Here is a 26,581-nt window from a genome sequence, read left to right on the forward strand (position 1 = left end):
TGTTAGTATTCTTTTGTATCTTTTGAAATATGTAACAAAGTCAGGATTAGTATTTTGCTTAAATGTAGATATTTTCTTGGGAAAAGCCATTTCAAAAAAAATTTTTGAATGTAGCCATAAACTAATAGTATTTCTCATTGGTATTGTTACAGTCATATACATCTTTCCAACTTTCACCCTTTAGGAGAAAAGAAAAATATTCCACATTTTTTTGTACTGAAATTCCTTACAGTGTGTCATATTCTACTGGGAATTGAGTGTCCTGAAATATTCATAGCAAGAATTTGAGCATTGTGATCACTAAAACTTGTGTCTACAACTTGCATGTTATAAGCATAGTTGCGTGTATTTATCAAATCTGATCAATAATAGATGCAGAGGTTGGCGTTTTTCAAGTTGTTTCAGTTACCGTTGCACTGATGTTGAACGATTGTAGAAGATTTATAATGCCATCTCTGAATTTATTGCATTTCGAGAAATCAATATTAAAGTCACCACATATAATTATATTTTTCTTGGGAGAGTGAATTTCTTCCAAGAGTCCCTCCATGCAATTGTAAAACACTTTTTTGTCTCCATCTGGTGATCTGTATACACAAATAATAACTATATTTTGCCTTGGTAGTTGAGCTATAAAGTGTTGTATATCTTTTTCACAGGACAGTTTATGGTGTCTAGTTACACTATTGAAGTCAATATTTTCTCTAACATATACACAGGTACCCCCATGACTCGATATTTTCCTACAAAACACGCTTGCAAGTTTGAACTGAGGAATGCATGTTTGTTCTAACGTATCTTGTTTGAACCAGTGTTCTGTGAAGCATACTACAGAAATAATATTTAGGTTATTTAACATTATTTTTATGTAATTTAGTTTATTTGAGGGTGATTGAACATTTTAATGGAGTAATTTAAAATTAGGTAAAGGGAGTAAATCATTTCTTGCTTGACCACTTCCCTCACTATTTTAGCTAGTGTACTTAGTGGGAAAAAATCCTCATGTTTTCCAGGTATGGCATTCACGGTGTTTGACGTATGGCTTCCTGGTTCACCGTGTGTTGGTTCCTGCCTGTCTTCTGTTGAAATGTTCTCTATTTCCACTTTTTTTTCGTCCTTTCTCACCCATATGTCCGTTAATGACTGCCTTGTGGCTGCATTTGATGGTTTGAAATTTAAACTAGGAAGTGTGTTTTTGTGACTTTCTTCAAGCTTATTTATTGTTATATACTGGTCCGTAACTGTCTGTTTTTTCGTGGGTGGCACTTTCACTTCAAGATTGGCACTTTTTATCTGATTGTCCATTTTCGCATGCTTTTCCCCTGTACCGGTACTTGGTTTTTCAGTTTTCACCATGTGTATGAAAGAAGCAGGCTTATTACAAATGCGAATCTTTCATTGTTTGTTTAGATGTAAACCATGAGTTGTATATTCATTTCTTTTCAGTTGTTCAATTTCGAAATTTTGCAGATAATCTCTTGTTACATACGCCTGTGGCAGTGTTGATTTTTCTACCATAACACAATTTACAGAACTAATTTTTTTCATTTAGGCCTTGTGCATCATGTCTACGCAGTATTGGATGAATTATTACATTCGTTTTGTGTGCGAGTTTAAGTATATATTCCAAAGAATCTATCATGTTCTTCTGAAATTCTTCCAGAGGTTTTTCAGTGTCATTTGTGCCACCAATAACAATTAATGTATCAGTTAATTTGTCCACATGTTTCATAACTTCTGTAATTGGCACACCATGTTTTATAATACTTTGCACATTGAATTTTTTACCTAATTTGCCTTGTAGTATACTCCCACTGTTTCTGCCATGACTGTCATGTAAAATAAGCACTTTTTCTCCTTTTGTAGCAGTTATTTGAGGCCTAACAGATTGCGAGTTTTCACAACATGATAAGGATTTTTCACTGCATCTTGTTCACAATGAGGTATTAGTGCTTCTGGGTCCTTGATTTTAATCTTCATAACACTGTTTTCTTCTTGCAACACTTTCTGAACTTCGTTCGTGATCACTTTTTAATACTAGCAGTGCTACTACTACTATTGCTGCTGTTGCTGTTGCTGCTGGTGTAATAATAATAATAATAATAATAATAATAGTGACAATGGCAGGCACAAAACGTATTTATAGATGTACTGAAGTGATATTTTTGCCATAGTGAGGTATGAAGAAGAGCTTGTTATAAAGAAGGCTGTAGTGGGATAAAACAGCGACAAAGGTTGACGTTATTGTTTCTTATGTAGATGTGTCATTAACTATCTTTTGAAGTGGAGCTGTTATTGGTTCACTGATATAAATAAGGAGATGATTCCAGAGGTAGATTCCTGCCACTGGAAAGAATTTCAAGAAAGCAGCTTAGTCGCTGAGTGGGACTCGAAGAATTTTGCTCTGGCGGTGAAGAGTTTTTCTGCTATGTTGGAGCTTGCTTCAATGTTGAGTCTGTGTAGTTCTGCTCAGACAGTACAAATCTTCTTGTTCATTTTACCAAATAAACGTTCATCAAAATTAATCTTCATCTGAGACTGTATGCCTTAAATCCAATAAATAAATTGATCATTTTATGCAAATAATACATCTAAATCTCACAGACAACTTCACATGGAATTATTTCAACTGTTTTACACCCCAGTGTGTATGGGAGAAGCCACTATGCTACATTATGATTTGCAGGCTGTAGAGAGAATTAACATGAAAATGCCACTGTGACAAAAATATTGTATTATATTTTTTTAAAAAGGTAGGATAAGTGAATGTAACACTCAACTCACATCCTGTAATGTTTTTCTTCTTCATGGTATATACAGAACAATAAGAATGAATGTGTGAATGATATTTGCAGCTGCTCTGTCCCCCCGTCCTAATTGTGCTGGCATGTAGTTGTTTCCATCTTTTGTTAATATTAAAATTATGACATCAGTAAGCATTACCTTTTTTAAAATCCTCCTGTGTTCTTGGTACATCGTTTATAGAGGTCAGGAAGAGGAAGGGGCAAAACCCTGAACCTTGCAGGAGACCATGTTTCTCCTCTCTGAATTTATTATTATTCCTGTTGTAACACTTCCTAATGTGCCACCTGTTTTCTGTTCTTAAGATAAGACTCCATCCATCCAAGATGAATATCTTTAATACATTACCATTCCATTGTAGAATTTTGTGACCTACGTCAAAAGCCTTGGCCAAAGGAAATGCCAAGAGGGCAGTTTTTCTTGTTTAGCTCGACTGAAACTGAATTCATGAATCCATATATTGCTTCCTCAGAATAGAAACATTTACATAATTCAAACTGTTAAAAAGTGTCTCACATGGAGTACTCTGTGGTAGGCTATCTTCAAAAAATGTTTTGAGAACACGGGAAAGAGGGAGAGGAGACTATAATTAGTGGTCAGTAGCTTATCTCCACTTTTACAAATTGGCATTGCTACCATGTACAGCAGTCTTTCATGAAATGACCTAAGAACAGTTACAAAAGTAACTCGCTGGAGATGCTACCAAATCAGCACACGGATTTAATACCTAGGTTGAAATACTGTAATAATAAGATGAGTTACTGCTTTTTAGTGACGAAAAGATTTTTGTGATCTCTTTAACAGGTGATTTGACAAAACTGATGTCTAATGTTTGAGTATACAATGCATGTCAAAGTAAATAATGCATTTCGAAGTAAATCTGATAGATCCACCTTTGGTGGCTATTTTTTGTCACTGTGTATTCAGCTACAATTATGAATTTTAGTGGCTAATAATTTGAATTTATTATGATCTGTCTCTTTGCTTTACTGAGTATATTCATTTCATGTCTAGTAATGCTCCAAATTGTCAAGGCCTTGTTCTTGAAGTGTTGAACTTTTTGTGCATACTTCATGGATTTTGCCTTTTGAATGACAGTGAAGAATTTTGCTGTATGCTTGTAGTGTATTTTTTAAGTCTTCATCAGAGTTAGTTCTCTGTCTTACATAGATTAGATTAGATTAATACAAGTTCCATGGATCATGAATACGATATTTCGTAATGATGCGGAACGAGTCAAATTTTCCAATACATGACATAATTAAGTTAATTTAACAACATAATTAAGTTAATATAACTTATATAGCTTTCTCTTCCTACCACACGATACTTTGGTCCCGTATGTTAACCACCCTTTCTCTCAACCTTCACAGTTATTATATCTAACCCTTTGTGATGGAAAACTGGGTTTATAATGCTGTTAGAATGTTTTTAAGAAAAGAATCAAATTTTTCCTGTACTATATGTCCTTGGCAGACTTCTTCCCATTATTTCATCCTGTAAATTCGTCCTGAATAGTGTAACTGCATCAAAATTTACAGTTCTGCGGTACAGCCATAGTGTCCATGATTGCTTTATAGTTGTCAGATGTATTTGAAATCCATCTTTGTAACTAGTAGATGAATTTCAAATACCTTTAATAACTGTGAAAATCCACTTTCCCTTCTTGGTTAAACATTAGCGATGTGGTTTTTCTTTTGCTGCCATTTGACTACCAGATAAACCATTTATCATGGGATTCACAATTGTGTTATAAAATGCGGCTGGATTTAGAAATGAAATGCCCATTTCTTTTCACCGTGTCCTATTTTTGTTGGGAATGTTACCATGGAGATCAAACCTAAGGTGTACATCAGCAACTCTAGTGCCCTCGACAATCAGTATCCCAGATGAAATCGGTATTGAAATCTCTTCATACAATCACTTGCCCGTTATAGCTCTAAGTCTAATTATGGCTCTCTCTGATTGCTTCACGAAATTTAAAATGTTCATGTTAGAGGCTGTAAAGTGTCATAATTGCCATCTTGGATGAAACTTTCTGGCACATTAAAACTGTGTGCAGTCTCAGACTTGAATGCCGGACCTGTACGATTTGCAGGCAAGTGTTCTACTAACTGAGCTACCAAAGAATGACCCACAAACTTCACTCTCTGTCTTATTTTCAACAGTACCTCTTCTCCTACCTTCCAGACTCTACAGAAGTTCTCCTTTTTGCAGGACAAGCACTTCTGGAAGAAAGGATACTGCGGAGAGTTCACTTAACCAAAACTTGGGGGATGTTTCCAAGTTCTCTCTCTGCAATGGGGTGTGCACTGATAAAAAAAACTTCCTGGCAGATTAAAACTGTGTGCCGAACTGTGAAGGCTGTGGCTAAGCCTGTCTCTGCAATATCCGTTCTTCCAGAAGTGCTTGTGCTGTAAGATTCTCAGGAGAACTTCTGTGATATTTGGAAGGTAGGAGATGAGGTACTGGTGGAAGCAAGGCTGTGAGGATGATTCATGAGTTCTGCTTGGGTAGCTCAGTTGGTAGAGCACTTGACCGCGAGAGGCAAAGATCCAAATTTCGAGTCTTGATCCATCACACAGTTTTAATTGGCCAGGAAGTTTCATATCAGCATACACTTCACTGCAGAGCAAAAAATTCATTCTGCTATCTTGTTTGTTTCCAAGCCTGTTACTAAAGAATAGCACTCAGAGTTCAGTGCAGCACTGATTGAGGTCTATGCTCTAGGACTTTGTTGCAGTTTTTGTGTATCTAGCCACTCCTCCCTTTTCTTGTATCCATCCCCCACCCCCCTCCCTATTTTTTGTTTAACTATTACAGAAAAGTTGTACCGACTAGTTTCTCTCTAGATGCATCTGCTCAATGTCTGTTACCTCCAATGATGCACTGTCATGCATAGTATACCTGTAGAAATACCTTTAGATTTTTCAGTTTCCTGTAGTCATATTAGAAACTTATATTTATTGTATAGAGCTTCTTATGTTTTGATTGAAAAGGCCAAATGTATTAAGATTGCTATCCATTGTGCTGTCCAGGCTGCTGTTTGTGTTCTGTTTCCCTGCTGATTGTTGGAACTAATTATTTGATAACACTGTCTTTCAGGAACATTTACCCTAATATAAGGTAGTGAAAATAATTGAAGTCACAGGAATTTGGGGCGGAGGGTGATATGAATATGTGTGTGTGTGTGTGTGTGTGTGTGTGTGTGTGTGTGTGTGATGACATGTTGTCTTCTACTTTAGTTACTATGATTGTAATAAAAAAATTCACTTGTTTTAGATTGAAGAACATGAGATTGATGCCACTGGTGGTGATAAAGTGGTTGAAGATGATAATGGTGATGAAGATGAGGGTGGTAGTTGTGGTGGTGATGGTAACGATGGTGATGATTTGAGTATCAGTGTCAGTGTTAAAAATATTCCAGAAAGTGACCAGGAAATCAATAACCAACAAGAAGCAATTGTGAGCGAAGACCGGAATATTGAATGTACAGTTAACGACAACTGTGGCGCTGTTCCTGTGACATTGTCTACATTAGAAAGTTTATCAGTAAGCAGGAAAGCAGCAGACGTGACAGGACCTCAGAGGCAGTTGTATCCTGAAAAGAGGTGAGATTTACAATCATAAGTCAGTGTTATGTATTTTTTAATTTGTTATGTACTAAATATTTTGATAGCAAAAATAATCTCCAAAATTAGCATAACAAAGAAAAGAGAGTTTATTTCTTGAACGGGATGTCAGAGGGATTGTAGTAAAAGGTAAAACATCAACACAAGGCATTTGAAGTGCAATAGCAAGGAAAATGTGTAATTGTAAGAGTTCTGAAACAAAATACCCTTACTCTTAAGGAGATGTAATTGAACAGAAAAATCACTTTCGTTAATAGATAGTATTTTCATAGATCAAGATAAATTTAATCAAATAAACATTTATCCTTTTAAGAATGGTCTTTCTGATCATGATGCACAGCTAGTTACAGTATCTGACCTAGCTTCACACACTACTGCAAAACAATCCTCCAAAATGGCACATTCAGTTAACGATTTAACAATTGCAAATTTTTGGAAAAGCTTGCAGCAGTTAGACTGGGATGAGTTGCTTTGGGACCTGATGCTAATTTAAAATATAATTTGTTTCATGATATGTTTGTGAGTATTTTTGAAAACAGTTTCCGTAAGAACACAGTGAAATATACCGTATTTACTCGAATCTAAGGCGCACTTTTTTTCCGGTTTTTGTAATCCAAAAAACCGCCTGCGGCTTAGAATCGAGTGCAAAGCAAGCGGAAGTTCTGAAAAATGTTGGTGGGTGCCGCCACAACTAACTTCCGCCGTCGAATATATGTAGCACTACACAGGCATGCTTTGTAGGCACAATGATAAATACTGGCACCAAAACCTCTGCGTCAGTAAATAAATTAAAAAAAGGGTAAAAGACGAGCTTTTTTCTCTGCCCGAGTTTCGACCACTGTATTTTCATACATTATCCAACGAAGTAAATACAAATTCCATATTGTTCATCTTCGAATGTAGCAGCATTTCAATGTACTATGAAAATCCGACTGGCAGGACTGTTTGGGATGTTTGTCAATATGGCCAACTCTACATTCTGAATTTTTTCCTACCTGTGAGAAGAGATGGTTGCTAATAGCAACTTTTATGAATTGTGAATCACACGCAGTATTCTCTTCACCATAAGAATAATACGAATATAAACATTTTGCCATGTATTGTTTCGTGTTTGCTGCTATCTCATTTAAATCCTGTCTGCCTAATAAACTACGAAACTAGAGTGAGACAACAGCAAACGCAGAAGAAAGTACAAATCATGTCATGTTTATAATCGTATTATTCTTATGCCTAATAGTGATACAGTCAGAAATGATGCACGGCAATTGACTAGAATTTTAAATCTAAGAAGACTAATTTCTGTGCAGAATGTAATGTGCTAAAGAGGCGCCTGCAAAGATTTTCAAACGGAGAAAAATTTTCGCTAAACTCTCGTTCAGAACTTCTATCATACGCAGTCTATTATTTGGTTCTTGTTGATCATTATCAAAGAAAGCAGCAGTGTAAGTAACAACAAATAGCAGTCTCTTGCCATTGTTTCGCTAATGAGATGATTCCTCTCTTTTTTAATTGTAAGCGGCGGTAGCGTGCACAAAAGCAAGCCGTAAACACGCACTATAAGAATGCGACAAACATTGCATGACACAGTACGGTAATGCATTTTCAGCTTAGAGTGACGTATAACCTATAACAAAGAAAACGGTGCTTATTAGATCAAACAAAAGTAAGCAATCAATTCAAACCAGACGAAGCACGTGAAAAAGGAAGGGTACCCGTATAAATACGGACGGAGCGCCTGACGCATAGCAATGGCTACCTGGTAAAGCTTAACTGCTAAGCTTATGACTCGAACCAAACTACTGTAGCTGTATCGTCATTCATTCGACCTAAATTGTGTCTCATATTACAATGGACCAACTTTGTTTTGATTTGGAGGTGCGGCCTAAAACTTTTCTCTCCCTTTGAATTTCGAGTCTCAAATTTCAGGTGTGGCTTAGATCCGGGAAAATTTTTTTTCCTCGACTTCGAGTCTCATTTTTCAGGTGCGGCTTAGATTCGAGTGAGGCTTAGATTCGAGTAAATACGGTAATTGTAAGTAACCATGTAAAAAACCATAGCTTACTAAAGAGACAAAAATATCTTGGAACCAGAAAAGGGAAATGCATCTAATAGTAAGACAGAGTAATGACCCAGAAACAGTCAAATATTATAAAAACTACTGTGCTGTATTAAGGAAAGTTATCAAAAAGTTAAGAAGTATGTGTATTATGTGTGAGATGCTAATTATAATAATTTGACATATTGTTGAAAGGGTGACAGGGCAACCAAGAGCACAGAAAGACCGTATTACCATAAGACAGAATGAAAAGTTTATGAACAAAAAGTCAGAGGTTGAAAATATTTTTAATAATCATTTTTTAAATGTTTTGAAGGAAGAAGGATCCAGATGTTCATTAGGAAAAGCAATGCTATATATGGAGGATGCATTACGTATGCAATTTGATAAAATTGAAATTTTTCCCATCTCTCCTTCTGAATTTAGGAAAATAATAAACTCATTCAAAGGTAAAAGTTCACATGGAATTGATGGCATCTCCAACAGTGTACTAAAAGCTTGTTACCAACAGATAAGTAGGATTCTCAGCCACATATGTAATAGTTATCTGCAACAGGGCATTTTTCCTGTTAGACTGAAATATTCTATTGTTAAATCATTGGATAAAATGGGGGATAGGTCTGATTTCAACAGCTACTGCCCAATCTTACTTCAGCTTTGTCCAAAATTCTTGAAAAAGTAATATATTCAAGAGTAGCTTCACGTATTTTTAAAAATAAAGTACTAAAAAGATGGCAGTTGATTTGCAGAAAGGATTTTCAACAGAAAATGCTCTATATGATTTCAATGATCAAATATTAAATGCTCTGAATGAACAAACATCACTGATCAGGATTTTCTGTGATACCTCAAAGGCTTTTGATTGAGCAAATCAAGGAAATTCTTCTAGATAAGGTTAAGTATTGTGGCATGAGTGGGACAGTGCACAAATTATTCAATTCATATTCAGCTGGAATAGTACAGAAGGTTGAAATAAACGGTTCATGTAATGTGCAAAAATCAGCAGATTCCTCAAACCGTGGAGGTATCAAGAATGACATCCTACAAGGTTCAATCTCAGGTCCCTTATTATTCGTAGTATATATTAATGACTTGTCACTCTATTTTCATGAAGATACGAAACTAGTTCGTGTTGCTGATGATACAAGTATAGTAATCACACCTAACAAACAAGAATTAGCTGAGGAAATTTTAAATAATGTCTTTCAGAAAATTATGTACCGATTCTCTGCAAATGGACTCTCATTAAATTTTTATAGAACACAGTATGTACAGTTCTGTACAGTATATGGCATAATGCCATTAATAAATATAGAGTATGAATGAAAATCAGTAGCTAATGCAGAATATTCCAATTTTTTTGGGTGTGTGCATTGATGAGAATTTGAATTAGATGAAACATGTTGATGATCTACTGAAACATTTGAGTTCAGTTACTTATGCTGTTAGGGTTGTTAGGAATGTTGGTGATAATCATGTAAATAAATTAGTTTACTCTGTCTATTTTCTTTTACTGCTTTCGGGTGGCATCATTAGGAAAAAAAAATATTCATTGCACAAAAGTGTATAATCAAAATAATAGCTGGAGCTGTAGTAGTTCTCCTGGATGGGGAATGTGATAAATGTTGATCACTGCTGGGGGATTAATTGTCAGTTTATAATCACTAGAGAGATGAAGGTTAAATTCATTAATTGCAAGTTCAGTAGCCCTTTGGTTTGATGGCACTTGCTACAAAAGCCTGTTTTTCTAGTCAGTCGAAATTGGCCTTAATAGTTGTCTTGGGTGCAGATGGAAAAGGTCATCATTAAAGGGAACAGTGAAACACTTGTCAGTTTCAGTGTAATGTGGAGAACATGGTTTGTTATGCAGCTGATTTCTGGTGAGAATATGGTGTCTAATTCTTTCATAAAGAGTCTAGTGATTGAAAAGGAATTGCTTGTGAGACTATCTGGTTACTATTTGCAGTAGTGAATGTGAAAGCTATGAAGACATCTAGCCCAAAGATGTTTTCCACCTATGGAGGGGCCACTACTGTTATTTATAAATGGCACACAAATTTCTTATTAATGCCGTCTATTAGAAGAATCTTCCTTCACGGAATCTGATGGTAGCCATTTACCACTAACATTCCAGTGGGTGACTACTGGCAGGTGCACGGTTAATTTGCATGGTAAAATTTAAATGCCATGTGGCTAGGCCTCCAGTCGGGTAGACCATTCTCCCAGTGCAAGTCTTTCGAGTTGACGCCACTTCGGCGACTTGCGTACCGATGGGGATGAAATGGTGATGATGAGGACAATACAACACCCAGTCCCTGACTGGAGAAAATCTTCAACCCAGCCAGGAATCGAACCCGGGCCGTTAGGTATGACATTCTGTCGCGCTGACCACTCAACTACCAGGGGCGGACATTTTCATGGTGCCTGTGCTGAACTGGAATTGGGTCAGTTGTGATGAGGTCTATGAACATAACTTGATGGGTTTGATTACGGTGGTCAAATGATAGTTATGGTCATTCAGATGTTTGGGTTTCCATTAATCCTCAACTACTGTTTTGTTAAGAAAACATTGAAGCATGGCACCATTATCGTCCTCATCATCATCATCATCATCATCATCAGTGTTCTGCCAAAAGGCTGGTTTTCACATGGTAGTTCTCCAGGCTGTCCGGTCTTCTGCCATCCTCTTCAGGTCTGCACAATTTCCTCTTCCCTTTATGTCGTCTATCACCTTGTATCTCCTCCTTCCTCTCAGTCTTCTCTCACAAACCAATCCTTCCAAAGCATCTGCTAGCAAGCACTCCCTTCCATGGGAGCATGGCACCAATAAGACATAAAAAGGACTCAAAATATGATGTTCAAGGAAAACTAAGTTCTTTGAAGTGGCTAGGACAAACAGAGAATTTGGATTGATTGCATATTGTAAGAAAATATTACACATTATAAGAAGATCAAACAGGCCCCTGAATAGTGTCTGAAATTAATAATTCCAACAATAAAATTTGACCTACATGGCAGTATTTAAAAGAGAAGCTAGGAATCAGTGAGGATGGTGAGGGTTTTGTTAATGCAGAAAACAGTCAAATAACGATTTTAGTAACATGTTAATTAATCACTTCGTTGAAGATAACTCAGAAGATTGGAGTGGTGAGTTGAGGGATGAAACAATACAATACACACAAGAAGCAATGACACATACCTAGAGGAAATTCACAATTCCTCCATGCCCTGCCAGAAAGAAATTAAGAATTTAATTACAGGTAACTCTTTGAACTCATGGAACTGATAAAATTTTAGATGACATATTAAGATCCTGTCTTCACACACGTGCAATTTATTCAGTCACAGTCAGGATTTTTCCAGGAGAACTGAAATATAGTATTATCAGACCCCTGTAGGGGATAGGTTATAAAGCAGCTATTAATAATTACTGACAAGTCCTCTACTTACCTACCCTTCGAAAGTAGTGGGAAAGGTTGTGTAAAAACACCTCTCTCAAAGTAAGATGCGTAGTCAGCCTCCATTTGGATTTCAAGAGAGTTTCTTCACAGAACATGTTTTTTTTTATTTTTTTTTATTTTATTTTATTTATTTATTTATTTATTTTTTTACGAATCGCATCAGAAAATATTAGTGGCAAAATGTTACCTACCTAGTATTTCCTGTGACTGGTCAAAAACATTTGCTTGTGCAGTTCACGTTGTTGTCACAGGGAAGCTCAAATATTATTGTACAGTATGTCTTGCTGGTAACATTTTTCATACCTAACTAACATGATACTGAGGCTTGTATTAAGAAACTCAAAGAGTGTGCATCTTCGGAATGAGGAATAATCATTACAAATGTACCCCAGGGATCTGTATTGGATCCACTCTTATACATAAGTAAATGATTTTCTATCATATTTCCACGAAGCAGAAATAGTTCTCTTTACTGATGATGCAAGTATTATAATAAAGTCTAATCTGCATCTACTTCTGTATTCTACATGCCATCTTATGGTGTGTGGCACAGGATGTACTTTATGTATCACTGTTATTTCCGACCTTTCCTGTTCCAGTCACAAATGGCATGCTGCAAGAATCATTGTGGTAAGCCCTTGAGCTTGAATCTCTCTAATTTTCACGAGATATACTTTGAAGGAAACAATGTATTGGTTGACTCTTCTAGAAACACATGCTCACTGAATTTTGACAGTGAACAAACTGTGAACATAAAGCCTCTCTGCCACAGGATTTAGATGAGAATCTCTGTGACACTTTTGTGCTTACTAAACAAACCAGTGACAAAATGCATTGCTCTTCTTGGATGTTCTTTATTTCTTCTTATCAGTAATATCTGGTATTAATCCCGGACTGACAGGCAATATTCAAGTATTGGTCGAACAAGTGTTTTGTAAGCTACCTCCTTCATGGCAGGCCTACACTTCCTGAGGATTCTTTCAATGAATCTGTCTTGCATCTTCCTGACCTGTGATTAGTTTTTTGTGGTCGTTCCACTTTAATTTGCTCCATATGCATACTTCTAGGTATGTTGTGATTATGATTGCTTCCAGTGATTATTCTGCAATCATGAACTGCTTTCTGATGTTGTGATTTCTTTGTATGCAACAGCATCATCCATAAAAAGCCTCATTGAACTTCCAACATTATCCACTAGTTCCTTTACATACTGTACACCCACTTGTGTGCATAATCATTGTTGGGAAGTGATGTGGGCTTGTAATTAACATATGGTACTCATGTACAGAAAAAAGAAACCATTTAGGCTTATTTGGTCATGTGGATTACATGGTTGGCATTGTCAGGGATGGAGGAGGTAGCTATAGTTGCCCCATAGCCATCTCAGAGGAAAAGGGAAATGCGAAGGTAAAGAAGACCAAGTCATTTAGCATCTGTTGTAAGAAATGTTTTCCAGCTGCACCTCTGAAAGCCCTTGATCTCACAAATCAGGTGATCCTGTGGTGTGTTTTGATTGGTAGTGTCACTTTGCCAATGACGACTCAGCCCATTCCAGTGTGAAGCAGTTAATTGTTGTTGTATCAGGGAAAAGGTGACACACAATACTAGTGACCTCTTTGTAAAATTTAAATAACAGAAATTTCTTGTGTTTGTGGTGTAGGAGCACCTTGTATGTCTCCTACCCTCTCCCAGAAAAAATTCAGGACATGTGAATTTGATGACCTCAATGGGTCCTTAAATCTAGGACTAACAATACTTTAATTGTTTGTACTCAAATTACTTTTGAGCCACAAATCATCCACATTTGTCCAAATATCCTTAGGTACCTATTTACCTAGGTAGTTAGCTCTATGCAATAATATTAATTAATTACCATGCCAGTCAAATAATTTTATTGTTATATCACTTGTGGTGTTTACGATGAAATTCTGATCTTCATATGTAACAACAAAAATAATCAATTATTGACAATATAATGGAAATGGATACATAAAAAATCTTCTCTCCAAGCGGTGGTAGGAGAACGCACACACACACACACACACACACACAAACACACACACACACACACACACACACACACACACACACACACACACACATATACAAAGGTTTAACTCCTACAAACTTTTGGAGCCAGTGGCTCCTTCTTCTGGCAGAAGAGTTGAAGGGGAAGGAAAATGGCTGGAGGGGTTTAAAAAAAGAGGTACAGTTCAGAAAAGTCTCCCAGAACACTGGGTCAGGGGAGACTTACCGGATGGGATGAGAAGGAAAGACTTTCCTGGGTAACTTTTCTGAACTGTACCCCTTTTTCTTAACCTCTCCAGTCCTTTTCCTTCCCCTTCAACTCTTCTGCCAGAAGAAGGAACCACTGATGCTGAGAGCTTGCAAGAGTTAAATCTTTTTGAGCATGTGTTCTCCTACCGCCACTTAGTGAGTAGATTTTTTATCTGTCCATTTACATGATCTTCAGACATGTTTGATAAGGCTGTATTCAAGTAGATTCTATTAATTGGGTGATGATTGTAAATCACCACTCCTTTTCATTAAGGTAACTTTTGTAACTGTTCTTAAAATTCGATTGATTTAAATTTAAAGGAGAATTTTATGAATAATCTGACAATGTTGCTATGGGTTCACCCGTGTCACCAGTAGCGTGTGATTTTTTTATGGAACATTTTTAGTGACAAACATTAATTAATGTCCCACTAAAGTCTTCCTATTGGCCCCGTTACATGGACAACACATTTGTTATGTGACTACGCAGTAAAGAAGAGCCTCAGAGATTCCAGTTTCTTAAATAAGAGTGAACCCAAAATCAATTTTAATTTTCAGTAGAGAGAGTGAGGTCAGCCTCCCATTTCTAAATGTGTTGGTATGTAGCTCTGATAATCCACCAGGATACAAAGGCTATAGAAAGCCTACTAACACAAGCAGGCATTTAGATACCACTTCACACCACCACCCAGCCCAGAAGAAAGGAGTACTCAACACACTTTTTTCACATGCCTTCCATATCAGTGACAATAACAACTTGAAATCAGAGATAGTTTTCTTAAAGAAGACATTGAATGCCAATGGCTACAATGGTGTGTCCTTAGATAGGGCTCTCAAATGAAACATTAATTATGCTACTAGGAAGGACTGCCTTCTCACTCTGTTAGGTTACCTTTCGTTTCTGGAATTACTGATTGCATCAGCAGAACCTGATGGAAGGATGGTATTATTGTAAGCAAATTAGACTTCTGCTGTCCAGTAAAAATGCACAAGCCAGAAATAATTTTAGTTGATGTTGGGCATCCCAAATAAGAGTCATAGGAGTTTTCAATAGTTTTCTGGCTTAAATGCTAAACTTTTGACAGCCAAAAAAAAAACAGAAATTGTGGAATTTTTTCAGTTTACTGCTCATAAGTAAAAAATGATGCACCCTATGAAAAATTCCCAAAATATCAAAATGAAAGAACATAAAATTTCACGTAGAATGATGTACCTAAAAGTTAATAGCAGTTCAGTCCTTTAGCCACAACTGATCATCAGAGTTCAGCAATTTTTATCAACTTGGTGGGAAAGAGAGTTATGCTCATGTTCCAGTACCATCAAATCAGAAGGGGCTGCTTCAGATAAAAAATGTCAGGCACGAAATTGTAGACTATCATATTTTATGTAATAAAAGCTCCTAATGTTTAGAATTCACTCATTCCTATCCAAAGATACCAATAAAAACGAGGAAGCATTTGTAACTCTGAATTCCTGCCAACACTTTTTGTAAAGTTAAATTATTTTGGAACTCCAAATCATCCACATTTGCCCAGATATCCAATTTTAAGGGTACTTTCGTTAGGTACATACCTATCTAGCTATTTAACTCTATGTATTAATATTAATTAATCGTCATGGCAGTTAACAGGCTTAATAAATGTGACTGGCAGCAAAAAATGCAAATAAATAATTACTCCAGACGCTAAAAGTTCCAATTCATAACCAGTATGGCTACTGTCAATATGAAATTGTTGAGAGATAAATTCTTTACAAACATTCTTTAACCAATGATTTTTATGTATTTAACATTCATTTACAATTTATTTTCTTGATGTTTTTTTCTGCATTTTGAAGAAGGTGGTTCCTGGGAGGAAACTTCATCATGCAGTTCTCTGTCTTCTACTGGCATGGGATGTAAATCTATATCTTCCTTGACGGTGGCAATCTCTTTCATCAGTTTACATCAAATTGAAGAAGATGTCCTCTTTGTGGAGAGTTCAGGCATGAAAAACACTTGCAGTCACTGCATATGGCCAAGCACTTTATGGATGCTTTCCTTCAGGAACAAGCTGCTTGGCATCTATTCTTGCTTGTGAAAGTTATTGTGTTGAGTAGTTCCTGGGATGCTGGTGGTTGGTGGTTGCTATGGGGATCAGACTGTTTTTTGTGGTGTTCCATCCCCTAGTATCAGTGGATACAGCTGATTGTTCCCCCAGGTATGAACCAGAGGGAGTGCTGGCAAGCAGTGGCTTCGGCGGGAGGCAAACATGCCAAATTGGAGTTATTGTTTTTCATTAAAGCTCTTTGGAACGTTTATAGATAAATTTCATTCAAAGGTTTTGAGCCACCACTGTGTACAAACACAAATGCACAATATTTTCCACTCTTGTATCAGCGACCTTATCTGGAATGGTGTTGGGATGCATGAAATCTGAAGCAACATAGTGGAGGCTTGTGTTATTTTGAAATGCATTTGTAAATCTGATTTTGCTCTGTCGAAAAATGTATAGGTGGTGTCAGAGCCACTGAAGGTGAAGAAATAACATCCCCATTAAGAAAGATTAGAATGTTTAGGAGTGTAACTGGATGCGTCTTGATTGCCTTTTTCAGGTTCCATAAGAAAGATATTCTTGACAGACTCTTCCTGCTCACTACTGTCAGCTATATGGTCAGTCAGCAGGACCAACAAATCAGTATCTTTCCTGACAATGAAGATTTTTGCCTCTCCCCCCTCCCCCCAATCTAGACTTTTGTGTGGTTGTGCCAACAATCAAGGGGTCTGCATCCTTAATGGCCTGCTTGACCCGACACCCTTCACCAACATAATTTTTCTGTCAACACTGAGAGAAGACATTTCTTATAAGCTCATTTGGTAAGAAACATTCTTTTGGCATAATTGGTGACATTGTCTCATCAAGTAAAACAAGAGTTCAAGTTTTTCAGGCATATTCAGCAAGTTTTTTGCTTTTTAGCTCCCTCCTCAGGCTACCCATCAGACACTATGGTGCAGCTAGATACAAAGTGTTTTTTGACATGGTTCATGTACTTTTCAAGGATGGAGGAAAACACTTAACCAGTATTCCACGCATCTTGGGGTAAGAGGAACCCACCATCAAGGACGAAGCACATGTTGCTTGCAATTTTAACCCTGGTTGGATTGAACAGTTTAAAGAGGTATTGGTTTTATTGTCTTGCCCATTATTCTGTTGTCATCAAAAAGAGTTAATCGATATGGGACTAATCAAAGGAAAAATATGACTTTGAGCTGTTATGGTGGCTTCAAGGGAAAGGGATTCGATGGAAAATTGTGTCAGGCTTTCAAGGACTGGTTCACCATGCATTGTGACTGTACATTTCATGTCTCATAGTATCGATTCTCAGGTCTTTCTCAGGAACTGCAAAAAGTTTTCTAAAAAGTTCACAAAAAAGTCTTTGCAGGAATTTAGCACTATGAATATGCCATTTTCACTACTTTCTTTACATAGGAGTATGTGAATTTTATAGTTAGGAGCTCTTTCTTTCTATACAGAATGTGATACTCTACAACTTTCATGAATAACAGTTTTCATTTGGAGTAGCATAGCCATTTTTGAGTTACAGGCTTTCGAACATGAGTGTAACTCACTTTTCCGCCGAATTGGTAAAAACTGCCAATGGATTGTGGCTAAATGACTGAACCACTTTTAACTTTTAAGTAAGTCTTTTTGTGTGAAATTATAGGCACTTTCATTTTGGTATTTAAGAAATTTTTTGTAGGATGCATTGTTTTTGGGTTTTAAGTGAAAAACAGAAAAAGGTTCAAAATTTTCATGGTTTTCCGGCCTTTAAAAGCTTAGCACAAGCCAGAAACCATAGCAAACTCATATAACTGTTATTTGGGATGCCTAATGTCAATAGAAATTATTTTCAGCCTGTGCATAATTATTGGGCATTGCAGGCTATTTTGGGCTAATTTTGTGGGCTATATACAAATCTTTTTTTCAGTCAGATCAAAATACAAGACTTTTTCTGACACAAAATGAACACACATGATTACCTCCACACTGCAGAAGTCTATGAGATGATATGTGCCTGTGGTATAGCATATATAGGTGAAGTGGGAAGGACTATAAAAGAATGTATGAGGGTTGACTGAAAAGTAATTTCTCCACCTTCGTAACTCTTCAACAGTTGGCAGCATTGATATGTAGCAGGTACTGGCTTGTTCCATAGCCTCTTCTCTACAACTCCAGTTGGCGGGAAGCCTTAGCACTGAACAGTTGTGTTGTTACAGTGTAAAGTATGTAACCCTGCGCAGATGGTCAGTCAATGCGATTTAAGCTACATGCAGTCATTGAATTCTTGACAGCAGAAGGTGGCACCCCAAAGGAGATTCGTCAGAGAATGAAAGCAGTTTATGGTGATTGTGTTGATGTGCATCACTGGGCGAGGAAGTTTAAAGATGTTGAGACGGGTACATCTGACCTGCTTGACTGGTGGCGGGAACATCTGACCTGCGTGACAAACAAAGAGTTGGACGTCCTGTGACAGCGACACCTGAGTTCCACAAGCAAAATGTTGACAGATTGACTCAGGATGATCGTTGTATCACACAGAGAGAAACTGCAAGCACTATTGGCATTTCACAAGAATGTGTGGTTCATATTATTGCTTTGCTCAGCTATCGGAAGATCTATGCATGATGGGTCCCCCAGATGCTGATTCCTGAAATGAATGCGCACAGACTTGAAATTTGCCAGGAACTCCTCTCGCGTTACGAGAATGAAGGTGATGCTTTTCTCCATTCAATTGTACCAGGAGACGAAATGTGGGTACACGATTATGACCCGGAGACGAAACGTCTGTCTATGGAACATCGACACAAAGACTTGACCCATAAAAAGAAACTCAAGACGCAGCCCTCAGCTGGAAAAATCATGACGACAGTGTTCTGGGACGCAGATGGTGTTATCCATGTTGATTTCCTTGATCATGGAACAACAGCAAATTCAGAGTGTTACATCACAATGCTCCGAACTCTGAAACAATGGCTAACAAGGGTCTGAAAGGAAAAGGGAAATGTTTTCCTGCAGCATAACAATGCCAAACCACACACTTCATGTGCCACCACAGCAGAACTTCAGAGACTGATCTCAGCACCATATGGCATCCTCCATACAGTCCAGATTTAGCACCATCTGACTTCCATCTGTTCCCGATAATGAAAGACGATCTGCGTGGACATCATTTTGCTTCAGATGTAGACGTTGAGGGAACTAGGCGACAGTGGTTGTGGAAACAGAATGTCAACCTCTTCTGTGACGGCTTCAGAAAACTTGTTCATCGTTGGCAGAAATTTATCCAATTGGCTGATGATTGTGTGAAAAAGATCACATTCTAAGGATTATTTCTGCATTAGATTTATTAAAATATTCCCGTCCAAACCCAATTAACGCAGGTGGAGGCATTACTTTTCGTTCAACCCTGGTATTAAGGAAAACAAATGCCACTTGTGATTAAAACATTGCGAAATTTGTGGTAGTGGAACATCAGGAGAAATGAAGCCAAGATTTCAATTTCAACAGTCTGCATGTGCTGGCCAAATACACCAATGTTTATAGAAGAAAATTCCAAAAAGCGGCTGAAATTCCCAAGAATGAAAGTAACTTCAATAGAGAGAATAGCTTTAGCCTTCTGGCTTCGTGTTCACCCACCATAAAGAAAATGAATAAGCAGCTGTGGTACACAAGAAATAAAAAACAATGTACAAGAAGGCATGCCCTCCCCATTTCGCTTATGGCAAATGACGATGGCCCACCAGTAATACCAGGAAGAATTTGAACCAATCACTGTTTTTCTGCATAAGTGTGGGTAAACTCCCTTCTTATCCAGTGGTAGTGTCACATCAATGGTAGCCACAGGAATCTCACTCAGTAACCCCACTTCTTCACCATAAGCACAGGAAACTCTCTCTTTTTCAGTGATGGTGGCCCACCGATGGTGCCGAAAGAATTTTATTCAGTCACACCACATCTTCAGCATAAGTGCTGGAAATCTACATTTCTATCTAGTGAACTTGGCCCACCAATAGTAGCCATAGGAATTTACCCAAAATTCACGTCTTCAGCATAAACAAAAGGAAACTACCCTAGTATAAGAGAACACAACAATTGCCATTGACAGTGTTCAGGTAACTGTGAACACCACAAGATCCTGAAGAAGAGCCCAGCAGAGGGATTGAAATGCCGATTATGTAGAAAAAATGTGACACAGCCTAACAGCCTAAAACATTTTTCCTTCAGTGACTACAGCCACGAAAGACTGCAGTTCTACATAAAGAAGAATGTCAGACTCTTACATGATATCTTAGGTTTCCTCAATGTGATTGATTAATGGTGTGTTCTGAGTGTTCAGAAAAGTTGCTAATTCCATTTTATGGAATCGATCGGCTGAACACCGAAAGCGTGTTAGTCAATCTCTTACTTCAAAGACATAAAAAATGCATATTTAAGTGTGCAACCAATAGACATAGACCTAAATTTATAGACCCAAAATAATAACATTCAAGATAATAGAAACTCCACGTAAGAATATCAACAATGTAGGAAAAGATAGATTGCTGCTTACCATAAAGATAACACACTAAGGAATGTGCAGGGACTAGAATGCCAACAGGCACAATGTCAGGAGGTTGTGGGGCAGGGAGGTGGGGAAAATGGAGCAAAAAAGGAGAAGAGTGAGGAAAGATGGGCAGATCTGTTGGCAGAGGGTGTCAAACAAAGGGGGTAGGAGATGAGAATGAAGAGGAGGCGGTAGGACAGAGGGGGTGGAAACTATTGTGGGGAGGTTGTGGGGACAGTGTGTTACCGTAGGTTGAGGCCGGGATAATTACGGGAGTGGAGAATGTGTTTTAATGATAACTTCCATCTCTGCAGTTCAGTAAAGCTGGTGGTGAAGGGGAGGATCCAGATGGCTCAGGTGGTGGAGTGGCCATTGAAATCAATCATGTGCTCAGCTGCATGCTTTGTCACAGGGTGGTCTACTTTGCTCTTGGCCACAGTTTGGTTTTGGCCGTTCATCCTGGTGGAGAGCTGAGTGATAGTCATACCAATATAAAAATCTTGTGCAATTATTGCAGCAGAGTGGGTAAATGATATGGGTGCTTTCACAGGTGGCCTGGCTTCTGATATATAAGATAAATGAGTGACAGGGCTGGAAGTTCTGGGTGAATGGATTGGACAGACCTTGCACCGGGCTGTTTCACAGGGATGTGATCCTTGTAGCAAGGCATTGGGATTGAGAATGGCATAAGGATGGACTAGGATGTTGTGGAGGTTGGATGGCTGACAGAACACTACTTTAGAAGTTGTGGGAAGGATCCTGGGTAGCATGTCCTTCATTTCAGGCCATGATGATTGGTTATCAAAGCCCTGGTGAAGGGTGTGGTTTAGTTGTTCCAGTCCAGGTTGTTACTGGGTGATGAAGGGTGCTCCTTTGTGGCTGATTCTTGAAGGTGGTGAGAGGATTGGGAGTGTGAAGGGAAATGGCACAGGTGATCTGTTTGCAGACTAGGTATGGGGGTTAGTGCTTCTCTGTGGTGAGACTCTCATCATACTGGGCAAGGGAATTTTTGTCACTGCAGTTACACCAACCTGCATGGCCAGGCTGTATGGGAGGGATTTTTTGGTGTGAAAAGGATAACAGCAGTCGAAATGCAGGTACTGTTGGTGGTTGCTGGGTTTGATGTGGATAGATGTGCAGATGGAGCTATCAGAGAGGAAGAGGTCAGCATCTGGGAAGGTGGCACGTGCAGTTGAGGAAGGCCTTGTGGAGCAGATTGGAGAGAAAGTATTAAGATTGTGAAGGGATGAAGATAGGGTGTCTTGGCCCTGGGTCCAGATCTTGAAGATATCATCAGTAAATCTAAACCAGGCTAGGGGTTTGGCATTTTGGGAGGCTAGGAACGTCTCCTTTAGATGGCCCATAAGAAGATTGACAGAGGAGTGTGCCAAGCAGGTGTCCATAGCTGTGCCATGGACTTGTTTGTATACCTTCCCGTAAAAGTAGAAGTAGTTATGGATTTGGATAAAGTTAGTAAGATGTATGAGGAATGGGGGAATGGGTTTGTAGTCTGAAGGACGTCGGGAAAAGTAGTGTTCAATAGCAGAAAGACCTTGGGTGTGAGGAATATAGGAAGGTGACATCAATGGTGACAAGTAGGGATCCAGAAGTTAAAGGGACGGGGATGGTGGAGAGATGGTGAAGGAAGTGGTGGTGTCTTTGACGTGAGAGGCTACATTATGGGCAATTGGTTGGAGATGTTGGTTGGTGAGGGCTGAAATTCTTTCAGTGGGGCACAATAACCAGTCACAATGGGGTGTCCAGGATGTGTCATAGGAATGAGGAGGGAAATGGATTTAGGGCAGAGGTTCCAGGAGGGATCTGAGGCTTTAAGCAGGGATTGGAGATTGTGTTGGACTTCTGGGATGGGATCATGTTGTCAGTGTTTGTAGGTGGAGGAGTCAGACAGTTGGTGGAGGCTTTCCACCGGGTAGTCACAGCAATTCATAACAACAATGGTGGAACCTTTGTCTGCAGGTAAAATGATTAGGCCAAGATAAGTTTTAAGGTTGTGTATGACAATTCCTTCTGTTGCTGAAAAGTTTGTGTTCTGAGGAAGGGACCTGAGGAAGGATGGTGAGGTTAAGTTGGAGGTAAGGAATTCCTGGAAGGGACCAGCTGGTGTTTAGTTGAGGGGGGGGGGGGGGGGCTCACGGTTGGATGGTGGTGTGAACTGGGAGAGACAGGATTCAGTGTTGGAATTAGGTTGGCTTTGGTTTGAGGGATTGGCAGCAAAGAGGTATTTCCATTGTAGGGGTCGGGAGAAGGAGAGTAGGTCTCTGGCAAGTCCAGAATGGTTAAATTTGGGTGTGGGGCTAAAGGGGAGACTTTTGGATGGGGCTGAAACTTCTGCGGAGCAGAGGGTTTCAGCCCCAATCCTCCCACCTCCTCCCAAGAAGCAGCCACAAAGGAGTACACCCCTTGTTGCCCAATACCATCCCAGACTGGAACAGTGAACTACATCCTGCATCAGGGCTTTGATTACCAATCAACATTCCTGGAAATGAGGGACATCCTACCCAAAATCCTTCCCACTACTCATAAAGTGGTGTTCCGTTGCCCAGTCAACCTCCACAACATATCAGTCAATCCCTATGCCACTCCCAATCCCAACCCATTATCACAACGATCATATCCCTGAGAAAGACTTGGGTGCAAGACTTGCCCAATCCACCCACCCAGCACTTCCTACTCCATTCCTGTCACAGGTTTATCTTACCCCCATCAGGGTCCAGGCCACCTGTGAAGGCAGCCATGTCATTTACCAACTCTGCTGCAATCTTTGTACAACTTTTTGTATTGGTATGACTACCACACCAGGATGAACAGCCACCGTTAAACTGTGGCCAAGAGCTAAGTAGACAACACTGTGGCACAACATGCAGCTAAACATAAGATGCTTGATTTCAATGGCTGCTTCAGTACCAGAGCCATCTGGATCCTACCCTCTACCACCAGCTTTTCTGAACTGTGCAGATGGGAGTTACGCTTACAACACATTTTCTATTCCTGTAATTATCCTGGCCTCAACCTACAGTAACGTACTGTCCACACACCCTCCACCCAACTGTCCTGTCGCCTCCTCCCCATCCTCATCTCCTGCCCTCTTTGTTTGCCACCCTTGCCAATGCACGTCCATCTTTCCCCACTCCTCTCCTTTTTTCTTCATTTTTCCCCACCTCTCTGACCCACAACCTCCTGATGCTGTATATGTTGACATTCTCGTCTCTGCACACTCCGCCAGAGGTCTTTTCTTACCCCACCTGTACACTGTTATCCCTTCCCCTTTTCTGCCCCCTCCAGATTGCTGCTTCCATCCCACGTGATAGTTACATTCTGGCCTGAGCTGCCGGAGTTGGCAATGATATGTGCATGAGATGTGCTTACTTGTGTGGATGAATAGTGCGTGTTTGTCTTTTCTGCCAGAGACTGTGGCTGCAAGCTTATGTGTAAGTGTCTTGTAATTGTGCCTGTCTGCAACTTCGTGTGTTATCTTTAGGGTAAGTAGCAATGTATCTTTTCCTACATTGTTAACATTCAAGATAAGTTAGAATTAAAACATATTTTTACAGAAATGAAAGTGATAAAAGTTGGCACATAGGTGTGGAAATATGTGGGTAATAAATAGAAGAGAAAATTTTTTGTTGTTTTGCGGAAGGAAGAAAATTACCATTATTATGTACTCTTTACTCTCCATATAATTAAGTATTCATGTAGAAATATAACAGTGATTCCTAAGTTTTGATGGCCATATGCTTAATAACCTTTGGCATTGTAATTCACAGAAAAATTGAGAACACAAAACAATTAATCTCAGGCATAAATAATCACAGGTATTTGGTAAATTACTTTTGTTCTTCATTTTGTGCAGGGTTGTTTGTGTTACTAAATATAAATTATTGAAAGGATATCATCAATTTAGGGAAAGATAGAATGCTACATACTATAAAGATGACACATTGAATTGCAGACAGGCACAATTAAAATACACTTACACATAAGCTTTCAGCCACAGCCTTCATCAGAAAAACAGAAAAACACACTATTCATTCTCACAAGCAAGCACACCTGATGTACCAATGACTACCATCTCCGGCAGCTCAGGCCAGCATGCCAATACAACTTAACATGTCATCTTTACAGTAAGTAGCAATCTGTTTTTCTTAGATTATTGAACTTCCTACCTGGAGTTTCCTTTGTCTGTTATTGAAAGGATATATTGCTACTCACCACATAGAGGGGTGTTGAGTTGCAGAGAGGAACAATGAAAAAGACAACTAAAATGTTTATTTATAAAATGTTGATTGAAATTCGTCTTATGAAGTAGAAACACACACACACACACACACACACACACACACACACACACACACACACAAAACCACAGCCACAAGCACAACTCACATACACATGGCCACTGTCACTGGGCTCTGGGGTCCGACTTTGCCTGCATCTGACGTGAGAAGCAATCTGCTCGGGTGGTTGATGGTGGTAAGGAGGAGGCATGGGGTGGGGTGGGGAGGAAGAGGGATAGGGATAGCAGAGTAGGGATGGGAGAAGATGCAGTGCTGCCTGTGGGAATGTGCAGGGATGTGGGGGGACAGGATGGGTTTCTAGGTGGACTATCAGAAGGCTGTACTTGGTACTGGGGGGGGGGGGGGGGGGGGGTAAAAGGATAGAAACTACAAGGTTCATGGGCTGGGTAGAAGGAGTGTGTGTGTAGGGCTGAGGTGGGAGCAGGGAAGGGCATGGGTAAGTGGAGGACAGAGACTAGCAAAGTTTGAGGCTAGGGGGTTACCCTACCAGCCCTCACTCCAGCAATACACACCCCTCCTGCCCAGCCAAAACAAAGCACTGGTTAATCTTTTATCTTTCTACACCCCCCCCCCCCCCTCCCACTCCCACCCCCCACCCCTGCCACAGCACAACCTTCCGATATGCACCCAGCGGCCCTATTCTGTCTGTGCCACATTACTGCATGTTCCTACAGGCAGCACATCACACATCATATTCCCCCAGCCTTACTTGCTATCCCTCCCCCTACATGCCAGAAGTCTCCTTTATATCCTCACCAACTATTCCAGAAGCTTGCTGCTCAGATCTCAGATGCAGATATAGTTGGGGTGCAGCACATGCTGGAGACAGTTGACTGTGTATGTGACTCTCTCTCTGTCTCCCTCTCCCTCTCCCTCTCCCTCTCCCTCTCCCTCCCCCTCCCCCTCCCTCCATCCCTCCCTCCCTCCCTCTCTTTGTGTGTGTGTGTGTGTGTCTGTGTGTGTGTGTGTGTGTGTGTGTGTGTGTGTGTTCTACTTCAGAAGAAGGACTTCCTCTTCAAGCTTAAAAGTGTGCTTGCACATATTCACTTGTGTCTACATCAAAAGGAGTACCTTGATTGCTAGCTTACAAGCAAAGCACTTATTTGTTTCATTGTGCTTGTCTATAGCTCAGGTTCTCCCTTATGTGTGAGTAGCAAGCTATTCTTTCCATAATATTGTTGTTTTTCCATCCTGGACTTTCCATTGTTTAAATGTAGATGATGGAAATCTTCTCAGAATGTTCTTTTCACTAAAGTCAACTGCCACTCTATCAAAATGCTAAAATTTCAATCATGCAAATGTGCATTTTATTTGTGCTTTATCTTGAAATACCCGCAGACTACTTTCAGTTGTAAATGAAATAAATTTCTTAAGAAAAAAAGAATACAATGTTTCAGAATGTGTTATTCTGAATAATTCATTGGGAATTCCTGGTTATTCATCATCTCATTATGG

The 26,581-nt window shown here is 39.2% G+C and overlaps 1 protein-coding gene across 2 annotated transcripts in view; it reads left to right on the forward strand.

The window, feature by feature from the left end:
- The window catches only part of LOC124795235 (zinc finger and SCAN domain-containing protein 2-like), a 193,932-nt gene that overhangs the window by 102,250 nt on the left and 65,101 nt on the right, over nt 1-26,581 (forward strand). For both annotated transcript variants that reach the window (XR_007016663.1, XM_047259162.1), the window contains exon 4: nt 6,085-6,413. Coding sequence is in view for 1 of the 2 variants with exons in the window: in XM_047259162.1 (XP_047115118.1) it covers nt 6,085-6,413 (329 nt within the window). In the remaining variant the exon portion in view is untranslated. The remainder of the gene's footprint in view (nt 1-6,084; nt 6,414-26,581) is intronic.

This window comes from Schistocerca piceifrons, chromosome 4 (assembly GCF_021461385.2).
Source record: "Schistocerca piceifrons isolate TAMUIC-IGC-003096 chromosome 4, iqSchPice1.1, whole genome shotgun sequence".
NCBI classification, from domain to species: domain Eukaryota; kingdom Metazoa; phylum Arthropoda; class Insecta; order Orthoptera; family Acrididae; genus Schistocerca; species Schistocerca piceifrons.